Source organism: Danaus plexippus, chromosome 8 (genome assembly GCF_018135715.1).
Source record: "Danaus plexippus chromosome 8, MEX_DaPlex, whole genome shotgun sequence".
Classification (NCBI taxonomy): domain Eukaryota; kingdom Metazoa; phylum Arthropoda; class Insecta; order Lepidoptera; family Nymphalidae; genus Danaus; species Danaus plexippus.
Window position 1 is genome coordinate 4,389,055 of NC_083542.1, and position 25,807 is coordinate 4,414,861.

A 25,807-nucleotide genomic window follows, 5' to 3' on the forward strand; every position below is an offset into this window, starting at 1 on the left:
TAAATGTAAAGGAGGCTATTTTGATGAAAAATGTGTATAAAAACACTTGTGTATTTTTTCAAACATAGTATTTTTCAAGACTTCATGTAATATAATTTTAATTTTGAATCTTGTGAGCAACATGAAAATAAAAACTATTTTTCAAAAAGTATTAAAAATATTGACTTTTATTTCTTTTTCTCCACTTTTTTATAGTGGTCTCAAACTTTTGACCGGTAGTGTATATGAACAAACATAATTGAAAATATAAAAAATATATATTCACTTTGTATTTGTTGTTATTGATAAAAAAAAAAACAAAATATGTATATTTTTTTTTATTTGTTTATTAGCTTTTTATTATTTTAATGAATATTGTATATAATGATGTTTAATTATTATCGTTTTTTGTCGAAATTGTCTATTTTTGCACTAAATTAGTATCAATGAAAAGGTATGCTGAGAACAAGATGAATATCACCATTTTCTTTTTATTTTTTAAAATCTTTTGTAATTTCATTTTGAATAAAATGAGAAATATTGCTAATAAAATATTCCTTAGAGGCAATCTCAACCGACTCCGTATCCACTCACTGCAAATACACACTTCGAATATTTTTATTGCAATAAAAGCATATGATTAATATTTATTTAACATAAAAAAAAAACACACTAACGTTGCCGAAAAATGCATATCAATCAATTGTATATAGTGTTTTATTGTTGGCTTGAAACAGTTAATCGAAAAAGCAATCTATACAACCTATAAATATAAGACCTTTTTAAATACTGATACTCCATAAAAAAAAAAAAAACCTTACTAAACCAATAAATGTCTTACTTCTTCTTGTTTAAAAATAAATATATAAGCAAGAGCACATGGTGTAAGGTGCATCCAATTTTGCCAGCGACTGTAAAAGGATCCATTGGAAGGTAGGAAATGCTTCGAAAGAGTCTGAGCTAAACGTCAGGGACAGATATTGAGTGAACTATAGAATTTGATTAACTTTGCAGCTATTGAATTCAGAAAATAAATTTCATGCAGATTAAATGCTTCTATAATATGGGGCTTTACATTTTTATATCAGTTTTATTATACTTTTTATCATTGTGATTAGGACAGTCAGTAAAAAAAAATAGTTACCACTCTGACTCTATCCGAAATAGGAGTCGTGAAACCGGCAAACATCGAAAAGAGTCTTAACTTAATTTTTTTGTTATTAAAGAAGTCATTACTTATATAATTAATATTTTTTGGAGCGATCGATTAATGAGAGAAACGAAACGTAAAAATTTTAATACTTCAATATCTCGAGATCCAATATATCATATCACGATAAAATTAGTTATACATGCGGTGTAACATAAATTTATACCAACGTAAAATAAATGTATATTAACTGCGTTACAACAGAACTTCCTAAGACAAATAACCAGCTAGAATACGTATATTCGTCGTTTTGTATGCAACGACCATCGATCACGAAGATAACCTCAAACAAGTATTGATTAAAACATTTTCCCGTCAGCGCCTGAAGAGTGTCGCTCTCATGCAAGCCTCGTTAAAAATAGAGCATCCTCACTATCGCAACCATTTACACATCTGCTGGAAAATGTTACAGTAAAGGAGATAAATCTTCAATATTCTTTTAATTACACCCGTTGAATGGAACTAGTTTATTCAAAAAGTAGTCACTGCTGCAAGTCACGTCTTTATATTTCATATGTTTGAGAATTAAGGAAAGATTCGCGATCGTAATGCGAAATTCTTAAAGAGAAAACTTTAAAATTTGCAGTTGAGAAGGTAATCATACAGTAGATGCTTTTATGCGAATATTCAAAAGATATTTACTTTCATAATTTTAGAAGATTTTGCAACTTCATTTAAAAAGAAAAGTGGATTCCGTTTTATGGTCCGTCTGAATAAAATGTTTATATATTTTTTGTTCAAAAAAATTATGCTTCTTTCGTATTTAAATACTTTTTGTATTTTATGAAAACATTTTATAGGAATTAAAATGTACAATTTTCTACGACTCTTAGCTCTACCTGATAGTTAAGCTTAAATTTCAGAAGACTTAATTAAATTTTAAGTAATTCACTAAAGTTATATTCTCATTTTGTTTGTCTAATGTTCGATAATATAACCGTTCCGTTTTTGCTTTATTAAAAGTAATTAAATTAATGAGTAGATGTATCGATTTGACCAGCAGTCTCTGTGATTGGTCCGAGTGTCGTTATGGTAGCTCCACTTACATAATTCCTAAGCGGAAATATTGCAGGGAGGAATGATAAATTATGACGGAGGGAAAAAGTCGTAATTTGAGCTTTGAACCTAAAGCTGAATAAGACGGGAAACAGCTTTGGTATTTGGCAAACAATTTAAATAATATAATTTACATATTTCACTGACGCTATTAAATCAAAGGCACAAGTATAAGAGAGGAGCATACGTAATTAAAGAGGCTATAATTTGAAGTTATAATAAAATAATAATTTTATCGAATTTTAGATTTGCTTGCAAACTTAAATATAAGGGAAAAACTTCTTTTACATAGATGTGAGATAACAAAGTATAGGAACATCATTGTGCTACGTACGCAAAATATATACTGAATATTAAACGCCGGCCAACAATCAACGGTATTGATAAAATATTATATAACGAGTGTCAATGCTGACTCCAAGGAATCTAATCCTGACAATCTGAACCAGAAGATGCCTGAACCTATACAAGAGATGGGATGATGTTTATCCTAAAATGGGGGACATCATGTATTCTTAGATATAGTTTTAAAAATTTATTTTGTCAAGAAGCTGTAAAGTTTTCCAAAAACATCCGCGGTCTAGTACTATACCAAAATTGTATGTAATGATAATAATTATAAGAAAAAACTGTGTCCTTTGTTAATTGTTAATGACCACTGCAGACTTTCGTCATGGAATCAATAATAGCTATAGTTTATAGGATATTTTGGGACATGGGAACTGTACTAGAACTGTTAAAACATGAAGGAAAGTGGAATAAATATTATTGACGTTAATAGAAAAAAGTCAAGGAATATTAAATTAATTATGATTGATTGTGATTTATTATGATTTTAGTTTTATATGGTCTAAAGTTGACGAAGAAAAGTGCCGGTCTTAACCATAGTGACCTTACGTATTTATAAATCCATGGATTTTACGATCTATTCTTTATTTATTGTTAGAAATTAGGCCGTGAAAGAGGTTTGGAACAGCGATAGAAAGACGTAAATTTTAAGGAATCTAAACTAAGATCTATTGAGAACCTTAAAAATTACAAGTAAAATGCTACATATATTTTCTAACATACTATGATAACCTTTTTAAAAATAATATCATAATTTACTATAATTAGAGAATTTATAACTAATTAATATATGTTTTGGTTTCGTGTTCCAAGAATTCAACCGTATACAGCACGGGGAGTTAAATTCTGACTTTTTAATAATGAATGCATTACAACATCACATTAAATTGCTACGTGTGTCCGAAAGCAGTGCATTTCAAAAACAATATGATGTTCATTACGCGTTTGTATATCTCCTCTTGTTCGTTGCTATTTCCCACGTGGAATATGATATGTGAACGTTTTGATATATTGCTGTTCGCTTTCACGTTACAAGTAGATATGCTTTAGAACGAATAATATGTTTTTACCCTTATCATTATTTAACTACATTCTATATTAAAAAGAAACATTGTGAATCAGACATTGTTAAGCAAAAGTGACATTTATTTAGACTATAGTTATAAAGACAGGAAATTTACTTGTTTACCTACAAATATAATTTTATGAAAGGATTATTCAGAAGAACGAATTGGAGGACGGTTAGGATCAATTTAAAGTATAACTCATGGGTTAATTAGCTCACTCATAGGTTTAGGGGATTATAAATGAAAAAAAAAAACAGTCTAATTAAGAGTGATCGTTTATTTTTATAACGGATCGCATTTACAAAAAAAAGTTGCTGCGAATCTGAATTTGAAGTTAAAAATCCTGTTCGAAATATTTCTATTTAATTATTTAATGAATAAAATATATTATTATTTATTATCTCCATCATTCAAGCGGCCATTCATCAGGTAACGATAAAAGAGATGAAAGCTGTAATCACGAAATGATCGCACTTGGCAAAACAAAGGTTCAGAAAGGGCGAACGTTTCCGTGTGGCTCGCGCAGTATCGAATACCACCCGCCCTCAGCGACGCGCATAGACTAACATGCAGAACTGCCGCTTTATACTAAGTGTATTTTAAGTTAAAAAATTAACATATATTTTTATATTTATAAGATTTTAATTCAACTATCTTTTTTCAATAAACTGAAGAATACGTTATACATCTTTTTCAGTTACGTACCTATGTTTCAGAGATTGTTTAATATTCCCATATGGATGGAGTGACGTGAAAACGATTTGTTCTGTTGAAACCATTTTATGTAAGACGTAATTCAAAATGAATTGTCAATTTGAGAGGCTGAATTTCAGGTTTCAGATTTCAGTTTAATAATCTTTGCAGCGGGAGGGAGGGCCGTCGGCTTGGTCAGTGCCCCGCGCGCCGCCGGCTCGTTGTATCGTGTCTCTGGCGGGTTAACAAATAATAACATACCCTTGCAATATTGTCAAAACAATTGCAATTTGAATAACTGATTTTATACACAATGCATATGAAGTTAGGCTAGATAAGGAGACGTCTTGAAGGTAATGTTTCAAATTTTCATGCTATCTTAATTTTTGACATTATATTTTTTTATTATGTTCAGTTTTCATGTCCAATATATTTTCCATTATGCCCGGTTACAATGGTCGTGAACACTGAAGGTTTTCTTTGTAATAAATCTATTATCCATACAATTTTCGTTACATTACTTGTTAATTATATATTTTTTTATTTAAAGAAACTTACATAAATATCAATGTATAAACGTCCGTATGCATTTCCATTGTGAAAAATAGTAATCAAAGCAGAAGCTATACCATTGTAGTGTGACAATGGTAGATTTGAACAATGACGAGTTTAAAAATGATATAAAGATTTCCTCTTTGACAAACACTGACAGTCGTCTACGAAAAATATATTCTATGGCACGTATCGGGAAATATTTAAGACAAGTAAACCACTTTGTTCCTATCATCATGAACAGAATAAATGAATTTCATCAAAACCATGGGCGTCATTAAATTCATTTTATATTTTATTTCTAATTCATCTTTGTTAGTTATCGTACATTTTCTTCTTAATGGTAATTGGTAATCCTTAACATTTGTATAAATTTTATTTATGGCTTTTTTTTAAATAATATATAATTAATGCACATTACGACTTTTTAAATCGATGTATAAGATTTTGTGCTAAATCTATAATAAAGCGACGAACACAACAAAAACGAGCCACAGGAAAACAAAGAAATACAAATCATGGAGATTATGGTTAAAATAGAATAATATTAATATTCATTTCTTTATAAGCAGAGCTAATAATAGAACATTCATTAAAATAAATTCAGCTAAAGAGTTTTCTTCAACGAGTTTTCCCGTTTTCAGACGAGGTTTGAGAACGCAACGACTCATTAAACACCAATTCGATTATCGCTCGTCTTGAGTTTATGCCTATTAGATTTAACTTCGCTACAGAGTTATTACAATTGCTTGATTATTTTTTTTTTATAAAATAGTTAATGGAAAAGAGTTTCTCATACGGCTGTTATTTTTATATATTCATGTGAATTAAAAAAAGTTACTTTAATTTTATTATGTATTTTTATTAAATTGATACAAATTAGAATCCTTCATTTTAATGTTATTTTATCAATTATTTTATTTATTATTTTATCAATCAAGTACAATTTTTTTACATGAAAAAATATAGATGTAATTAAATACTTTTCCTCACTTGTAAATTGTAACTTAAATTTTATATACACACTTGATAAGTCTTTACTTGTCATATAAAACAGACTCTTTAACAATGGTTTAATAAAGAGTGCATTGGGCTTTGTGTACGTTGTCTTGGTCCGAGCTACGTTTATTGCAACTTCAAAGCAAATATTTACATTGAATTTGAACGAAACAGTCTTTTGTTGAGGTTGTAACACGGATATTATTATTCAAAATGACCTCACGTGATTACCTTAACATAAATGATAACATGGAAAGCTGAGATGAGGTTGCTATGACTTGCTTAGAAGAAAAAAAGGATGGTTCTTAACATTGTGGCAATTTTGATGTATTTTTGATAAATAAAAAAAAAACAACCGAGTCTTAAAAGATAATTGAGATCAAATGAATATTATTTTGTTAAATTCATCAAAATATAGTTTCACTAGAGTGAATCTTTTTTTTTAAATATGTCAAAAATTATGAAAATATTGAATTTTTTAACATAAGAAAATAAGATAAAATTGTTGATTCTACATTCTTAACATTGAAATCGTTTATGTAGTAATAGTGTTACCATAGTTTGCATGCTGTTAATAAACTGAAAAATATGTTTACTGTAAGATTGTACACAATTTGCAGTCAACCAACAAACCTATTAGGCAGTAAGTGAATTACTGATGGATGTTGGTGCTCCGACGGAGCTTCTACTGTCGAGTCGCCACTGCAACATGTGCAACATGTTATTTAAAGTACTTATCATATTTATTACTTGTATTAAACAAATAGGCAACCAAAAAATATTAAAGTTTAATTCATTGTTAAGTGTAATTAATATATATTTAGGTATTTTGTTATTCTTTGAACTTTCTTAAAATTTAAACTATCCGTTTTCACTTACTTCTGTTCTAAGCTTATCATGTTATTATCCTACCTTAAGGGATATATATAAAAATTAGTATTTTGAATAATTTAGTAATTTGTAATTTTCTTAAAGCACTAGGTTAGTAATTTTTTTTATCTAAATATGTGTTAACGTAAGAAGATCTAAGATTTTCGCGAGTTTTATTCATTTAAATGAAACTAATATTTTTCTGATAGTGTCCTGCACACTCACATCTCGTCTGCCCGTGATCATGGTTGCTGAAAAATAACCGAAACGTCGGGAGTATGTAGTTTTTTACAAAAATAAATCACGCGTAGTTTATCCTAAAAATATTAGTTTCGTTTAACTAAAAATATTTCTAAGTAGATACCACGTTTCTGAACTGAAATTGCGGAATAAGTGAGAATATAAATGCTATTCGGTCATTTGATGAGAGCCACTGGTGCCGCCATGTTTTTTAGACTGCACTTTAAAGACCCTTTAACTGTACCACTACTCCGCGGCCGGCTTTAATGCGACATGCAATAAATAGACGAAAAAAATTTAAGGGATATAATAATACAGTTATCTTAAAATTATTTTATTAAAATAAATATCTACTTTCAATGAATCATGTAACAAAGTATCATTTTTGTATAATATAACCCAACATTTGGACTGTTTATCTTAACCATAAAAAATGTCGTTTATTAGATAAAGTAGCAAAAATAAAAATATTTAGTGTTTATTCAATGTTAACTTTTCGATAAGCAAATAAAATCAAATATTTAATAAAAACAATTTATTCAACACGTAATCCGTATGATATAAAAATCGTAATCGTTAACGATCGAAGCTGTCAATTAATACAAATGGCATTTCAAATGTTGGTGCGTGTGTCCAAGCACTCTCAAACGTGAAGCAGATCAGCCCTTTCTGCGGCCATTCATCGCATCTAGACTGACACTCGACCCGACTCGCAAATTAGACCCTGAAGTACTAACTCGACCCCGTTGACAAATTAAAAACGTACTATTAGAAACACGGCCTCGAGATCTGAACGCCCGAGCCACGAACATAATTAGGGTGTAAGCATTGTCACGAGCCCTTATCATGATGGGATCATTAACATTTTTAGTTTCAAGCGTATGATGTAACCTACTATTATATCTGGTCCTTCTGGTTTTATTTATAACTACATATTTATGTTATTACTACTTTTATATTTGTCTGGACATTTCTATTGTTTTTGTAACGAATAATGTAGGTCTTTATCCATTTCTAAAGATAAAACAATATGAAAATTCTTAATCGAATGCGCCTATTAATTTGTTTGTCTCGTCATCGATTGATCGTTGTATTTCCATTTATCACATATCAGGACCTTCCCGGATATAACTCGGATTATATATAAAAACATTGAATAAGAAAAAACTTATAATGTCTCACTAACTATAGATGCTACAAACAAATCGATAAACAAGTTTTATTTTTTGTGTGAGTCCATTGTGAACTTTTACATTAAGGCCTTCACAGATATGAGTTTGACAAAGAATTTTCGTGAAACCGGGTTTCTGATAAAAATATATCTCAAAAACGAAATGTAATGGAAAAGGTTTTATCTCGCTTCTATTCTTGTCACGTATTTGTCAATGAAAAAACTTTGTTCATGCAAAAAAGGTAATCCATCTCGGAATTACGTTTGTAACAATTCGTGTATAATTTTAAAAGTAGATAGGTACTACGAATGAAACAAATGAATAGCGCAGAATCTGTTACACATATAATAATCATTAATAACAGTGCGATATCAGAGAATTTGACGCCACATACACAACGATTTCGTCTTTTTTAATTTTTTTAGTCTTTTTTGTAACTAAGCCAGCAGAGCGCTGTGCATAAAACTACAATTGCTATGGACAAGAAAAGTAAACATGAACAATAAAACTATTCGTTTTATGGTTTACATTCAGACTAAAAGCTTTTTGTTTAAATTGTAACTTTTATTTACGGCACAAGGAATTTTTATATTCTATTTTCATTTGAAACAGAACGCTGCTAAAGCTGTTATGACTGGGACGCTAAATAATTGAGTTATGGCGGCCTACGCGACCCTAATAGACAATTTCTATTTGCCTCCCTTGGTTTGCACGCTTTCAAGTTACAATTATTAAAAACGGTTTAATATTGTTTAATATTCAATATTTAATCTTCTTTCAGTGGAATCTTTTTTTATAATCCAATAGAATTTTTATCACCGCTTCTTCGTCCCGTTATACAAGAGATGTTTACATTAATGCTTTGTAGGGGAGAAATCAATATAAACAGAATAGCCACAAAATGTGTGATATTTTCAACGTGAAAACAATATTTTGCTATCGCACTTCCTGGACTGATATGAAACGGTACACAATAAGCCGTGTTGGAGCGCTCTCCCTATTGTCTAGTTGATATGGCTGCGCGCCATTTTGTTGAAGCAGTCCAAAGATAAAACGAATCTGAATTGGATTTTATTGGTTTGAACCACAGCGTTCTTGTTATATTTAATACTTTACGAACAAAAGCAATCATTATAAACGATCAATAATGAATAATACATAGAAAAGAAGGAACCAAATGTTAAGCGATTGAAGAACTTTCTAAGAGTACCAAGAGCGGTAAAGCAGTTATTTCATTACGTTTAATACATATAATATATATTTATAACGTCTATACATATATATATATATATAATAATTTTAATCTATGTATAGTTATTTACTGGATACTAACGATTTAAAAAAAAACAATGAAAACTCCTGCTATCCTCTTATTAGAATTCCAATTTTGTATTCCCAATCCCAACGTACTTCATGTCCAATAGATCCTTATAACAAAATAATACCATGTACGATAGAAGTTTATGAAACTATATATATACATTGCTTATATTAAAAATAAGCAGTTGTTATATTATGTAGAGACAAATTTAAACTTATATACGTACACTCTTCAGAAGTAAGCTTAGTATTTATAACAACCTTAGTTCCAGTAACATTATTATCAAATAGTACAATACAAAGAACTTTAGTAGTACATTAACTTGGAATAGTTCACTTAATGCGATTCTATTTATAAGTAAGTTTCGGATTCCTCCTCAACGAAATTCCTTAATTCACAGAGACAAACTTTGTTTCGTTTACATTGTTTTAAGTCTTTCTGTTGTTCTTTATTAGATAAAAACCCGTAAACAAGACTTGAACTTTGAGATCGAATGAATATTTATTTCTGTTTAGCCAAATAAATAATATTATTTTGCTAATACTTAAAACCGTTAATATGATTTTAAAATTTTCTTTTACACAGTGTATCCGAAATTTAATAATGAAATTCTGGCTTTAACTAACATGTAACGGGATCTGTCTAAACATCTACTTTCACTGAAACAAAGAGCTCCCGAACAAGGCTTAATCTGTTTGCTGTGCACTTTTGATACTATCCGATCCTTATCTGTTACAAACGGCTTATAATTACTTCTAGACAATTATTTGTATTGTATTGGCTTCATTTACATTACAATATTCTTGTGGCGTACTCACAAAATGAGCAATTCTTATTTCGCCTTCATGTAGTCATTCAAGACGACATCTTTGAAAATCGTGAGTAATATTTGATTATTATTTGTCTTAGAAGCTTTAAATCTCTGTTTAACTTATTATGACATAAAAAATAAATTTTATTAATACTGGGACCAAAAATATGCTCTCGTTTTTGTCTTAGACTTAAAAGCAATTAAATTTTTTGTGAAAGATCATAAAACTTTATTAAACTTAGGTTAAGTTTTGCGTAAAAGAGTAACTTAAATGTACATATTCATTCATCATTACAAAATAATAAGTAAGATTACATATATTGCACAATATATATGGACTGATTTTTACGTAGACGGATTTATTTTCCTGTATGTAATAGACATGAAAGACCTTATTATCCTCCATATTTATTGCACTTAATATTCAATATGTAATTTCTATCAAAATTAATAATTAAATCATAATAAGACGATTTATCTTATCTCAATTAAGTACAAAAGGTTTGTACGAGTTGTACTCTCATAGTGTCATTGTCTTAAAAGAACCCAGCGATGTTTGCAATTCATTGTCATTGTGTAATGGCTGCCTCGTTTAAAGTACCGACTGCATTCTGAATGTTTAATATTTAAAAACTCCACTCGTACCGGGAACGAAATTGGGTTAAAGATGAAAACGAGCATATTTCACCGGCTTCGTAACTACAGGCGTAATCGTAGGACTGAACTGTTGTTCAACGCCCCTTTTCCCGAGCTCATTGTTTCGCCAACACTGCTTTGGAGTGAAGTCGAGCACCATCGTAAACTGCCGACTTCATTATCAGGAGTTCTGCCCCGCTGAATCTTTGAGGAACACTCAGTACGTCTCACTCGTACGGAAAACTGATTGCGGTTTATTGAAAGTGTTGTGACATCGGAGGAGCGGAATCTAATCATATGAATACGACGATCCGAGATGTTCACTACATTTATACTATCAGGAATAATGCTTTTAAATCACTATGTGAAGTATAAACCATATTTTTTTATTTTGTTTTTTATTTTTATGTTAAGAAAAATCTTCTAGTAAAACTGTTTCACGTCACCTTATTCAAAATATCAAAAATAAATATGAACACAAATTTCAGTTCAAAATGTTACTCGAAATTTGTGGGCAGTAGCTTTGTGGTGACGTTTTTCCTTTTTTAACGTCCTGACTGTCAGTGTGAAGTAATTTAAAAGTTCTGTGTGGATAAAACGAATGCCAAGAGTAATAAAGTGGTTGTGGTAATAAATCCAAGAGACGTTCTTTTACAAAAAGGAAACTAAACTTTTGCTTTTGCTATTCAATAATTAGGTATTGTTACTTTTACCTTTATAGCAATTATATAGTGCGAAATAAAAGTAAGCTTAAGTAATTATTCTCTGAACTGTTTTCTCAGATTTCTCCTTACTATTTAGGGGCCTACTTTGTACATTTAAATATAAAGGCGAATTACGTGTTTTGTTTTCAAAATCAAAAAGTAGAACTAAATAGGGCAATTTCGTGGTAATATTAGTAGTTTTGTAAAGTTACATTGGTTCAAACGTAATGACGACTTAGTTTTTACTGTTAAAGAGTTATAGGGTTTCATAAATCTGTATATAAATATGAATATTTTTGGTTATATTTATTACATTCATGGTGAATTTTGTGCCCTTATTTAGCGTCATTTTTAATATCGACACTGACAATGGCAGCTTCTGTGTGCGTATTAATTTTCATAATGGAGCGGAACCTCAATCTCTGGATCTTATCTGAAAAGCCCGATCGTACATTGTTCGTCGATGCCCAATGAAACGCCGTTCCTACATTTCGATAAGCCGCTAGCGATTATCGCTCCAATGTAAACGACGATGGGAAACGTGATTTCTATTTGACTATAAGTAAGGGATAAAGAAATTTTCAGTAACAAGAGTGTGACCACTGAGCATCAGTACCTTATAGTTAATTAAAATTATTAATTGGTTGTTCATCTCTTGTTTTATGCTTCTAAGCATTATCGAAAAGAAAATATTGCTTATGTTAAATGCAGAAAATGGGTTGATATTATCAATTTCTAAAACAATTCCAATGTAGCTTTAATAATGTAAATTGTATTTTTCTAAGCAATACATTATGGTATTTATTTTGACAAAGATAATTTAATTTATCTAAAATTTTTAGCATTAGTTCTTCAGTGACATTAATTTTCATTCCTTTTGGCTTACAACGATCGTTTTGAAGATATAATAAATAATATAATAAGGGAAGTTACACATTGACATCGCCGTCACATGAAAACTAACAGTTTAGGAATGATTCGGCTCCAAAGTAATGCGGAGCCAAGTTAGAAAGATCTGATAACCTTCTAGATGCGAAATCAATTCTCATTACTCAAAACTTCTCAATTAAGTTTCGTTCAAAACGGAGCAACTGAAATCGTTTAAAGTTAAAAGTACATACACCAAAACTATAACCTTCCTCTTTTCTTACTTAGAATTTAAAAATTTACAAAATCATCGCCCGTATGCATTCAATAGAATTACATTACTGATGAAATAATATTAAAATTTCATCAAATCATTGACAATTATATAATATATAACCGTTGCATGTTATATATAACAACAGAACCAGTTTTAATTAACTTCTTGTACGTACTAACAATGTACGGATTGCAACATCAATATTAGCATAACTGATTACACTTCCAAACTAACCCTCGCTCGGTAAATTTCCTGCAAATGTGAACTAAACTTAGATCCCAATCTATGATGATTAATGTGCTATCAAAGTTAAAGATAGAGAGGGAAGTATCGAGCTATTGTAGAGCATCCAGTGGAAACTATCATCTCGGCCTTAGAACAATACCTGGTTCACTTTTCCCTAGTAATTAAATATACCCATCAGAGGATTCTTTGTTTATCATTATTATGTGATCCAATTAACTTCTACATAAGTACGTGTACGTTATCTTTTATGAATGTGACTAACAATATAATGTAGAGTCATTAAAAAAGCTATAATTAGAGTTAATATTTCTAAATTAACATATTTTAATGATTACTTACTGTATATAGATGTGAGTTATTGCATTTTCTACTGCATACATAACGAAAAGTCCAAGAACGTGATCATTTAGCAAAATATAGAGCTTCATTAATTACTAACCGCGCTCCGAGACTGAGAACAAGCGAATTTAATTAAAAGCAAACATTCGTGACAATACTGTCTGCCTCTACAACGGTGAAAAAGTTCGACTTTCATTTTCCATTACTCTCCCTTTTCCGTCCTCAGACAAGATCGAGCCAGTTTAATAACAGCCAGTACAAGTTTAAAATCTCTTGATTGTTATAAACCGAAGCTGGAATGACTGAAATAAAAAAAAAACGCAATTTCTTTGATCTTTATTATTACAATCATAGCGCATTACTCAAATATTCATGCTTAGGTCACTTTGATTGAATATAACAATGAATTTTCCGATATAAAATAAAATATTTGTATAAATTTTAGATATTATAATTGAGATAACCGTTGCCAAATAGTTTCGTAATCCTGATACACACGCGAATGGAGAAAGTTGCTAATGAAAATTTAATTAAACTCGGTCTGATTGGATTCGAAATACTAGGAACACACAAATTTATATTTTAAACACAAAACCCATAACCCAAATCAGGCTTTCATTGTTTTATTTGTTTAATATGTTTACTTAATTCGCAACTTTTAATAACTATTCAGTACATTTATAACAGATATTTAAATATCAATTGAATTATTTTATCCACGATTTTAATTGCTAACAGAAATTAAGCTAAAGTTGATAAGCTTTTGAAACAAATATAAATTAATTTTGGAAGTTCCGCAATATGTGAGATAATAAAGTTCGATGGAAACCTATATTCAAATAACAACGGAGTTGATCAACTAAGAGGATTAAAATTAACTATGTATACTCGATACTTAATAAGCACAAAATTAATTAAGAAACAGTTGTTTAAAAACATGTCACCATAAGTAAGTAATTCACAAATAACGATTATGAATCTCCTTCAGACCCATTTTATTTATGTATAGTTGACATTTCGCCTCCGTATAATTGAATGAAGCCATTGGGATTTGGCACAGAGGTAGTTTCACCCTTACAGACGTGTTGATGAGGTCGTCGACCTGATGTTCATATTTCAAGTCGTTATTATAAAGAGACACCTGCCACGTTATTTGTCATTTATTATAATAACGAACTGGCATAATAGATATCACATTTCGCTGGTCTGAAAATATTTAATCAACGCTTTGGCTTCAATTTCTCTTCTATTATCCTGTTTGTGTTATGAATTATGCTATGAAGGTATTTATTTTCAAGAATTAACGTTTCACTCACATATATGTAATAAAAATGTAATATAAATACAAATTTAAGAATCAATTAAAACTTCCAAAGCAGCTAGACTAGATAATAGCATTAAAAGGACACATCGATGTCGTCAATCAAGACAACAACGTGACCCGCTTAGTAATGTTCTTTTGCAAACATAGATTTGAGTGTATAGATAAAAATGTATCTTCTTAACATAAAAGATGGCCTCCCTTGCGACCGCTCCCTCTCCCAGTCACAATGCGAGCTATTTGAAACTAGGGTGACATCAAAAGCGCTAAGAAGTCTCCACATCGTGTTGAAATATAAAGAATTCATATTCAGCCGAAAAATAAAAATGAATGGCAACACTTTTATTCTTTTTATTCATTTCTATCTTCATGTTTATGTTTTATTATTAATTTTATTTCCGAAAATAGTTTTGACAGAGTCCTCACTGCTCTTGATTAGCAGGTTGAATTAAATTTTCATTGAAAGTGTTGCCACTTAATATACATATACATATATAGTGTATTATTAAATTTCGAGCTGTTTTCGAAAGTATATTATCGTATTCCATTGTTAATATTATCCTTCTCTTCACACCCTTTGTATTTTTAATGCGGTTCGAGGACATGCATTGAGAGAGGCTTTTAAATACCGACATGAGTTTTTGAAAGGAAATATTATATTACGCTTATGTAATACACTGATCGATATTAGCTAAAAATGTGATATCATATTTAAGAAACGCGTATCACAATTCAAAAATTATCTTATCAACACATTAAAATATGCTTATACAGTAGTCGTGTAAGGTTTTTAGATGACAAAAAAGACAAAGTTTTTTGGGTGAATGTATAAAACGAATTGTGAGTCAGAGTTATTACAGCTCCGCAAGCATTTCGGATCGTTTCGAAATTGACAAACTTTCAGTGTAACTTTTCATGGTATGTACAAAAACGGCCATGCTCATCAGTTACGTAAGGATGAAATATGTGAACATTTTTGTATTATTCACATACAAACGATGTTGTAAATTATTTCACATAACTTTAAAATTTCTCCATAAAATTTCTTTTGTAAATGAACGGTGACATTAGAACGAAAAACGGTACTATAGACACTTATGTACATATACGTATATATATTTATATATACTTATACATACTTAATACAAAACATCTTGTATAGCTTTGTAATAATAGTTTTTATGTCACTATTAGGTTAGTTTTTTAGATAACTTATAAAGAAAAAAACAAAGAAAAAATATATATATTTTTCTACTTAGGTACATTATTTGAAAATTGAAATTTGTTTTTCAATGAAATGCAAAACGATAACATGTCTTTCTCCTCAACAGATGCATACATTAGTGATATTGCTGCTTGCAGCGGCAGTTGCAGCTGATGAAGTTACCGACCCAAACAGCCTTCTAGATCCGGCTCCAGGTATACTATTACAACAACATTGTAAGATGCTTTAAAATTATATAAATTACTTGTAGAAATTCCGGTATTTAAAATTAATTTACATTATATGCAGTTTGTGAAGTAATTAAAATTCAGCATCATTTAAACGCATAGAAATATTTTCCATTTACAAATTTGAAATCAAATATTCGTCTTACTAAAATTAAATAAATTATGTTAGAAAAAATTATAAATGCCTGTTTTAGGTCTCGAAGTATTTCTATTCAATGTGTTTTTAAGATTTTTATTTTCAATTCAAGAATAGCTTTTAAAAACTCAATCTTATAAGAATTTTTATTGTTAGTTATGAGTTTAATAAGACTTCTGCCGGTGCTATAATTGACTCAGACACTTTTAAACCTATTAAGGAATTAACGAAAGTCCACAAAATAAAAGTTGCTTCATAATTGTAAACCACGCTTTTTTATTTTTAGTTACTGTTTAATATTTTACTGCTTTTGTAAACTGGAATGATTATTTTTGTATCACTCATCGATATCCGTCTTGTACAATGAATGTGTGTGTGTGTGTAGGTGTGTGGGTGTGTGTGTTTTTGTGAAGTCATTGTATCTAACTTCATCCAAAGGCTTAAGGTCTGGAAAAAAATTATAATGATTCGTAAATATCAATAAATGACCGACAAATTAATAAACATAAAAGAAGAAAAATTTTTAGGAAAAAAAAAATTTGAAATGTAATATATTTTGCCAATATCTATTAAACTTTGAGGGTAAGACGTTTTTAATGTTTAAAATATATCCAATGACAACGTGATTACGTACATTCAATGTATTTTTGTTAATTGCATTCCAAGTATCCTAAGCATTTCTTTGAAACACGCTCAAAAAACAGATTTATGATAAATCTTTATTTACTTGACATCGAATAAACACAATATTCAACACTTTGGTATTTAGATCACTGCCATTCAAATTTCATAACCGTTGGTGTGACGGAACTGTCTCCAGGAGCTACTTTATAGTCAGAGAATTTGACAAATTTGGTTAATTAAAATTCATTAACGGAATTTCAGAAATTCAAATCAGCTTAAACTCCGCGTGCTTGACAAATGGCAAACTTAAAAAACATTATAATTTATTAAATAAAAGATATAATGAGATCTAAGATTTTCGCGAGTATTCATTTAAATGAAACTAGTATTATTCGGATTTACTACGCGGATTTTATTATTTCAAAACTACATAATCCGAATAATACTAGTTTCATTTAAATGATATAATGTATAAATATTTAAATTACTTTTATGTATGTCGGCTCGCGATTGGAGTATGGGCGAGCTATGTGGCTCTGAATTCTCACGGTTGAGAGAATTATCCTCCACTTTATAGTACTTATTAAAATAAGTAGATGATTCAGGCGGATCCCTTGACCACAATTATGAGTTGTGAACAGGACGGCTGCCGAACCACTACTGGCTCATCGACGATTAGCCCTGCTTATATAGGAGCCGTCCCCTCCCTTCACAACTCACCTGATTCACTGATTGGTGGATGAAGTCTGAGTCGTTTTACTTCTAAATAAAACTAAAATTAGTATTTACAATCAAAAGTTATTTAACGAAACCAACAAATCAATTGAGTAATAATTAGTATTATTTTAATTATTACATATTTATCATTAACGCCGACACGGCCATTCTGCACAAAGGTCGCCCTCGACCTATTAAAAAATCTATTCAACAAAATTTGGAGGTTCCTCTGCTCAGCTGCTCAACTTTGCTTCTAAAATCTTGAAACCGGCTTTCCTCAGTAAAATTTATTTAAGTCATATTGTTGGAGGTCCCTGTCCTCAAAAAAATCTATTTAACCCATAATTTTGGAGGCCCCTGTCCTCAACGAAATTTATACAACCCATGATTTCAACCCATGATTTAAATTTATACAACCCATGATTTTGGAGGCCCCTGTCCTCAACAAAATCTATACAAAACATTATTTTGGAGGCCCCTGTCCTCAACAAAACCTGTCCTCAACAAAATCTATACAACCCATGATTTTGGAGGCCCCTGTCCTCAACAAAATCTATTCAAAACATTATTTTGGAGGCCCCTGTCCTCAACAAAACCTGTCCTCAACAAAATCTATACAACCCATGATTTTGGAGGACCCTGTCCTCAACAAAATTTAAAAGCGTAAAACTGCAAACTTTTAATCTTTTGATGAATTGATAGAATTAGTATTTTGTGTGAAACTTTGATCACCAACTTCTACGCAACTTCTACTCGAGTTAAGCTTGATCCAACAACTGACAAACCTTCCAACGCCGACACGGAACCCTGTAATTATCGCATTTTCATCTGGTATTGGAGCTAACCGTAGTTGTTCGTGAGAAACCCCTTTTTTTTTTCTATTCCAACTATCTCAATTTGATATCGATCGTTAGGCAATATATTTTTTTTTTTTTTTTGATTTCATATGCATCAGGGTATTTAAAATCTAATCCAATTTCACCCTTTTCCAATCTTATATCTTTAACCTTTCCTTTACTTTAGCCTTTCCTTTGTCCAACCTTAATTTATCTTGAGTTCTCCTAACGTTAATTTTCTTCTTAATGTAATCATCGAGTTGACTTCAATTTACTATCCTTTCATCTTCGTTTATTAACGTAAGTAGTTCTACAGGTACTGCGCACTGTCATCCAGTTAGAGCTTTGATAGGACATATATTCGTAGTTTTGTGCTTAGTGCAATTAATTGCTAGTTCGAGAGAATTCAAACCTTTCTTCCAATCCTTAGTTCCGTAGTTTCGTATAATCGTTAACCCATTTTTGATTACTGCCATTACACGTTCAATTTGTCCATTATTGCGACTTACGCCAGGGGCTATGTAATGTTGATAAATACCATGAAATTTACAAAATTCAAATTTGACTTTAAAAGCTGTATCTTGATCACTAATTATTTGTCTAGGTGTCCTAAATAACGAAACCACGTATTCCAGTGCACGAAGCGCCATGGTTGCTGTCATATTAGTTGCGTCAGTCAAGGTTACGTATTTTGTATAAGCATCGATTATTACGATTACATATTCATTTTTATCATGTTTCTTAGTGAGGCACCCCGTCGCATCTAGGTGAATCGTATCAAATGGGATAGATTTCTTCTCAATAGGATACATTTGTATCTGTTTGGCTCCTGATCATCTTTTGCTCGTTTTGCAAATGGCACAATTATCAATAAATCGCCTTACGGTTGTGGACATTTCAAGAAACCAATAAATTTCACGAATTTTTGACAAGTTTTCTCCTACCCGAAGTGTTCCAGAGCAGTATGATAGCAATTAATAATGCTCCACTGATATTATTTGGGAACTACATGCTTCCATTTTTTGGATCCTGGTTCTTCATTCTGGTATTTACGCTCCAAAACAAGGTCATGAAGACGTAAAGCGGTCATCGTGTCGCCACTTCCAAATTTTTTTTTAATTAACACGTCAAGATCAGCATCACGTCGCTGTTCGACCTTAAGCCATGGATCTATGTTTTGAATTAAGTTAATACACATAATACGATTTCTGCTGAAAAATCTTGTCGATATTCAATTTAGAAATTGTAATGTTTTAAAAATAACCACCACCTGTGAATTCTTGGTAAAAGTTCATGAGATAAAGATTTTATGGCATTACAGTCAGTGACTATACTAAAATATCTTCCATAAAGGTACTGTCTGAAGTGTTTTACGGCGTGTACTTTTGCAAGAGCTTCTAATTCATAAGCATGGTAGTGACTTTCTAGAATCGTTATTCTCATACTCGTATATGCTATTTGATGTTGCTTACCCTCGTTTATTTGGATAAGGATAGCGCCAAGACCTGTACTGCTTGCATCCGTATATAGTTCGTTTAGTCAATCTTCAAAATGGTTAGTATTGGTGCCAAGGTTAGACGCTGAACTACGTCAAGTCTGGTATTTCCACATTCAGCTGTCATTTCGAATTTATCATCCTTCTTGGTCAAATTATAAAGTGGTAATACACGTTCGGAAAATGATGGTATAAAACATATAAAGTAACCTGCTAATCCACAAAATTGACGTACTTACCTAACACGGGCTGGCACAGGAGACCTCTAGAGCGCTTCGACCCCTCTCGGACCCGGGCGCACAGCACCATTTGATATCAGGTCACCGAGACAATTAATTGCTGTTCTAAAGAAGGAACACCTTCCCGCGTTTTATTTTGAAAATCCAACCTCTGTCAAAGCAGCCAAAACCCCTTCAAGAGCTTGCAAACCCTCTGACATTTTATCAAGACGTCATCCATATAGACCAAAATATTATCCAGTAACAACCGCAGAGCAGCCATGACTGCCCGTTGGAACACTTCCGGAGCGCCAGTTAGTCCAAAAGGCATTCCCGTATATTCGTAGAGTCCATCCAGGGCAATGAAAGCTTGATAGAAATAGTGTTTACATTAAGTTCACGGTTACCCGTGCACATCCTATCCTCGCCACTCCCCTTCCTGACGAGAACCACAGGACTTGCGAAATTAGAAGCACTTTCACGGATCACACCACTGGCAATTAAATCTACAATAATAGTTTCAACCCTCCTTCGCTCCATTGGTGTCATCCTATAAGGTCGTCTTGAAACCACTCCAAGTGGGTCCCTGAGTTGTATGTGTCAATCTCCTGTCCCCACTTTGGCTTTTGGTATTCCGGTAGCAAATGTAGCACAATATTTGGCCAAAAGACTCTTCAACTCCCTAATCTCCGCCTCGCTGGCCAAATCGGTGTCAATATCTGGAAAGGGTATTTCAAAGGTTAACGCTGTATCAATAGTAGAATGTCTTACCACAGCAGCACCCTCCTCCGCAATGAGCACAGTCAGTCCTGTTCCTACAACCAAATTTGCACCAATTAAAACGTCACAAAGAGTTTCATGATCTTCAACAATTGCACAAAGTCTTAACCCGTTGACACGACAATATTGGAACGCTCCCCCTACCCACCCCTTGAACATCAATAGACATTACTCTCGTTTTTGTGGAAAGGAAGAGCCCAGAGACCGTCTTACCAAAAACCGGGAAGCACCGCTGTCGTAGAATGCCACGCAGTTAAAGTTGCCCACGCTTATATTCATTGGAGTCAACATTCCGCTATGTTCCCTCAATAAGTCGACCTTGTTTAAAACTTCACTAACCTTTTCCGAAACATGTAGATTCTACATACCCAATTTTGCCACGGTAATTGCACGTGGTTTTGGATCCTTCCGCTCTGTCGAAACTAGAACTCAACAATGGTTGAGAATCACTCACAATATCAGTTATTATGTTACAGTTTGTCTGAATATGCCCAGCTTTTCCACACCTCAAACAAACCACAGACTCTCACGATTTGTTCGTAATCTGGGACGCTTTATTGGTGGTTCACTTGATCTAAATTCTCGAGGTCTTATAGTAGATGGTTGTATATTTACTTGACAAAAGACGAAGCCGCAAGTATTCATTATCTACACCGCCAATTACTGCTTCAACACCATCCTTCTCCTTATCGCTGTTTATTACACGTTTCCAGATCTGCCACGCCTTTTTTTTTATGGGTTTGACTGGATGCGCTGTGTCCAACCTGAAATCCTTAGTTTTAATATGTCATTAGAGTATCTCGCTTCAGGTTCAAATGTTTATATTAAAGGTTCTCGCGTGTCTTTTCACACTGATGACTTGACAGGCCATGTATCCCCAATGGTTTTAGCTCAGCCTTCTAACAATCTAGCTATTTTGGTACAAATTTCAGAGTCACTTATATTCCAGTGATTTTTTGCTTGGTCAACATGGAGCACCAGTCCCTTATAGGCACGTTCCCGTCTGGGGTAAACGATGCGATATAGATGTCACTTAACCTTGGCCTTTGTGTTGTTGAAATCAAAATGAAAAGTAAACCTGCAAGGAAATCGTCATTTGCTTGCATACTGGCCTGTTGTTGTTTAGATAATGTTTCCAGAAAGCTGATCAGTGCCCGAAGGGTATCCGAGTTCTTTGGCACATTTCCTCCTTTTGCGTGAGAGGATGGACCTGCTGGATCCATCCCACTTCTGATGTCGGCTCGCGATTGGAGTATGGGCGAGCTATGTGGCTCTGAATTCTCACGGTTGAGAGAATTATCCTCCACTTTATAGTACTTATTAAAATAAGTAGATGATTCAGGCGGATCCCTTGACCACAATTATGAGTTGTGAACAGGACGGCTGCCGAACCACTACTGGCTCATCGACGATTAGCCCTGCTTATATAGGAGCCGTCCCCTCCCTTCACAACTCACCTGATTCACTGATTGGTGGATGAAGTCTGAGTCGTTTTACTTCTAAATAAAACTAAAATTAGTATTTACAATCAAAAGTTATTTAACGAAACCAACAAATCAATTGAGTAATAATTAGTATTATTTTAATTATTACATATTTATCATTAACGCCGACATGTATAAGAAATTTCGTGTTTATTTTTTTGTTTAAACCAATAATATATATTCTACTGAGAAATAGATCCGTATATATGTATGTATTAGAATTGTACATATTACACACTGTTATGTCACGAAGAGGCAGCTTTCACGCTAATACGAGAAATAATAGCAAACCCAAGAGCTTCTAACGCGTCGTGACGCTCTAGTGAAAAATTCATTGCGTCTCCAGGCGACTTTAGTGGCGTGAGATGACTACTCTTGAATTACGTCCTTAGTCACACATGACTCATTCAAGTGAATTGTTATTATACAAAAATATTTCGTACATGAATACCGAAAGAAAAAAGATAAAGAGAAGTTTCAAACTCAATTACTATATTGAAAGTATGAGATGTGATTTCAAAGATCTTCTTAAAATTATTCGTATTTCACATTCGAAAAAGGAACTTTCTATTTTGTTTATTTATTCAAAGCTTTAAGAGTTCGTGATCCTGATTATATAGACAGGTACTACGTCTCATTTTAATATATTAAACCATACACTCTCGTCTACACATCATGTAGGATAGTAATAAATCTAAACTTAATTTAGTAATAACTGTGCCAAATATTCAACAGTTCAAGCAAACAAATCTACGTCATGCAGCGTTACGGAGTTGAGAGTGTAAAGTGTAGTAGGCAACGCTCACAGGTAATTTCCCTCGCGCCTTCCCTTTGATCGTATCCAAGGGGTGGAAACTAATACTTCCACCTGTACCCTAACGAACCGTGATACCTGTCGCGAATTTTTAATTTCTTTACCCCTTTAAAAACCATAAATTAAAAATATTGACATTTCAAACAACAAACTGTTTATTTATCCGGCCCTTAATTAAAAATTATTACATGCTTTAAATCGTTTGTGTTGCGCCGAAGTTATAGCTGTTAAAATAAATGATAAGGCTGCTATGTTTCATATTATAAAAGCTTCGGTAAGAATAAATATTTATTATTATATTTAAAGTCTATAATAGATTATTGGAAGACATTTTTAATTTATCTAACAAATGGCGACACAACAAACAGTTGTTTCCGTAAAAAAAGAACTAAATAAAACCACCACGTACAAAAAGCTTAATATCGCGAAGTTATTAACTGAGAATAAAAAGATATTCGCTAGCTACATTTAAGCAAAGCGAAACTCAAACAGGATATTGTGTAATATGTACAAAATGTAAGCCTGCACGCGGCGATAAGAACCGTCGACAACATCCCCCTTTTCATAAGAGTTCCACTTGCAAATTATAACGATAATATATTTAACTGATATTACACAAGTTTATCTGGAATTTTATGTCTTTAGTTCGGGAACGAGAGCAGGATACAATTAAAATGTATTCTAATGAATACTTAATTGTTTTTTTGTTGTCAAATTCATAAATATTCGTATTAGAGACGACTTATTACCACCAAGTTAATTAGTACATTATATATTAAAATAGGGAAGAAAACAAAAACTGAATCTAGTTTTTGGATTTTGTGCTTTGTTCCATAAATAAACTCATAAAAAAATGCATAAAGCTTTATTTTCAAAACATAATTGGCATATTTGGCTGCATATAGGAGTGTAAGCGGATTACGTCTATAAGCCTCTTGGCTGGTTTATAGTAAAGAAAATATAGTGTTAAAAAGCGTTTCATGTTTGTTGTTTTACGTTTAGGATATTCCGATTTAAGGGTTGATATTAGTTTCTGCACTGGCGTATGTGAATGTGCCTTGAAGATTCGTGAAAATGAATATTTTACATATACAGTGTATATTATTATTTCAGTTCAGTTCACACATGAAGGGTTTATTCAAAAATATGTTTAAAATTAATATTAAAAAAAATATATAATATCTCAAATAGATCACGTGGTTAATTGTTGAGTAAAATGGTATCACGATTTTAATATACGAATTCGCTATAGTATATATATATTAATATATTTTTTGTATGTTTTCAAGTGAGCGCCATTTTAAGTAGCCGCTTGACAGGTTCCAAACGGAAACCTCGGAAATTAAGAGGCTGTCGCAACACCCACCATTTCCGATGAACTGGTTATATAACAGTTTTCAATTCAATATCCTCAACAAAAAATATCGTAAATATCACCACTTTATTACTTAAACTCTATATGAAATGGATCTTATCTTTAATTTAAGTTTGAAGCACTTCTTTATAATAATTCAACTGATAAACTAGATGCTACATGGACGGAATGACGCACTTTACTCCGGCTGAGAGCTTACAAGAAAAGTGTTTTAAACATTGAGCTCGGTTACTACAGTTAAGTAGAGGTTACCGAGGAAGATTTTCAAACACATTTTTCACTTCCAACAATATTAAAATCACGTAACATTTTTATGAGAACTGCTTTACAGAATTTAACCAGTCAAATTAAAATATATCTCATAATTATTTGGGAGAAATCTTGTCATGATGAGAAGATGGTGACGATAAAGTCTCAAGTTCTTTACGTTTAGTTTAAACAGTACAGTGTTATGTTAAAGGTACTAGTGATTCTGGTATCACATGGCGGTAAGCGGTTTCGTCGATAAAAACATATTACAGGCGACCGAGGGTGAGGCGCTTAGCGACAAAGCGACCGTTCTCAAAACACGCCAAATTGGTTCCATTAGCGCGCATTAAGGGACGTGGAACGCTGACAGCCTGTTGTATAATATACAGTCTGTTTATACTCGATGGTTATTAACATGGTTATGGGAAAACAAAGCGTATTAATGAAACAGAATTATCAAATTCGTTTGGCTTCCCACTCGAGCCAATGGGCGTGTGTGACGCCGTATTATAATTTATTAAGCAAACATACAGTTGAATTTTCAGTAAGACATAATTTTGTTGTGACTAAAGGCTTATTAAATTGATGTGAAGGCTTACGTTTCCCTAAAAATTTATAATATAAATTTTTTTTCTAAATTCTGAATTGATAAACCGATTTTTACATTTTCAAATTAAGTCTCAAGAAGTATATTTATTAGGTTTTACAATATTACAAAAAATACTGTTTTTGTTTTTCATCTTACTATGTACGTTCTTTAAGACTCCTTGTTAATCATTCTATTGTATTATATGGCGTATTGTATAATTTTGCTTCCGTTCATATTTTGTTAAGATTTCATGGACATAAACACGTTCGTGTATACACACACATATATTGTATGTATGTGTATATACTCAAGAGATATAAAAAACTCTCC

At 31.9% G+C, this 25,807-nt stretch overlaps 1 protein-coding gene across 1 annotated transcript in view; it reads left to right on the top strand.

Moving 5' to 3' along the window:
- The first annotated feature begins 4,556 nt into the window (after positions 1–4,556).
- The window catches only part of LOC116771513 (thrombospondin type-1 domain-containing protein 7A-like), a 48,133-nt gene continuing 26,882 nt past the window's right edge, over positions 4,557–25,807 (top strand). The window contains exons 1-2 of the mRNA XM_032663387.2: positions 4,557–4,706; positions 16,040–16,127. Coding sequence (XP_032519278.2) covers positions 16,040–16,127 — 88 coding nt within the window. The 5' untranslated portion in view covers positions 4,557–4,706. The remainder of the gene's footprint in view (positions 4,707–16,039; positions 16,128–25,807) is intronic.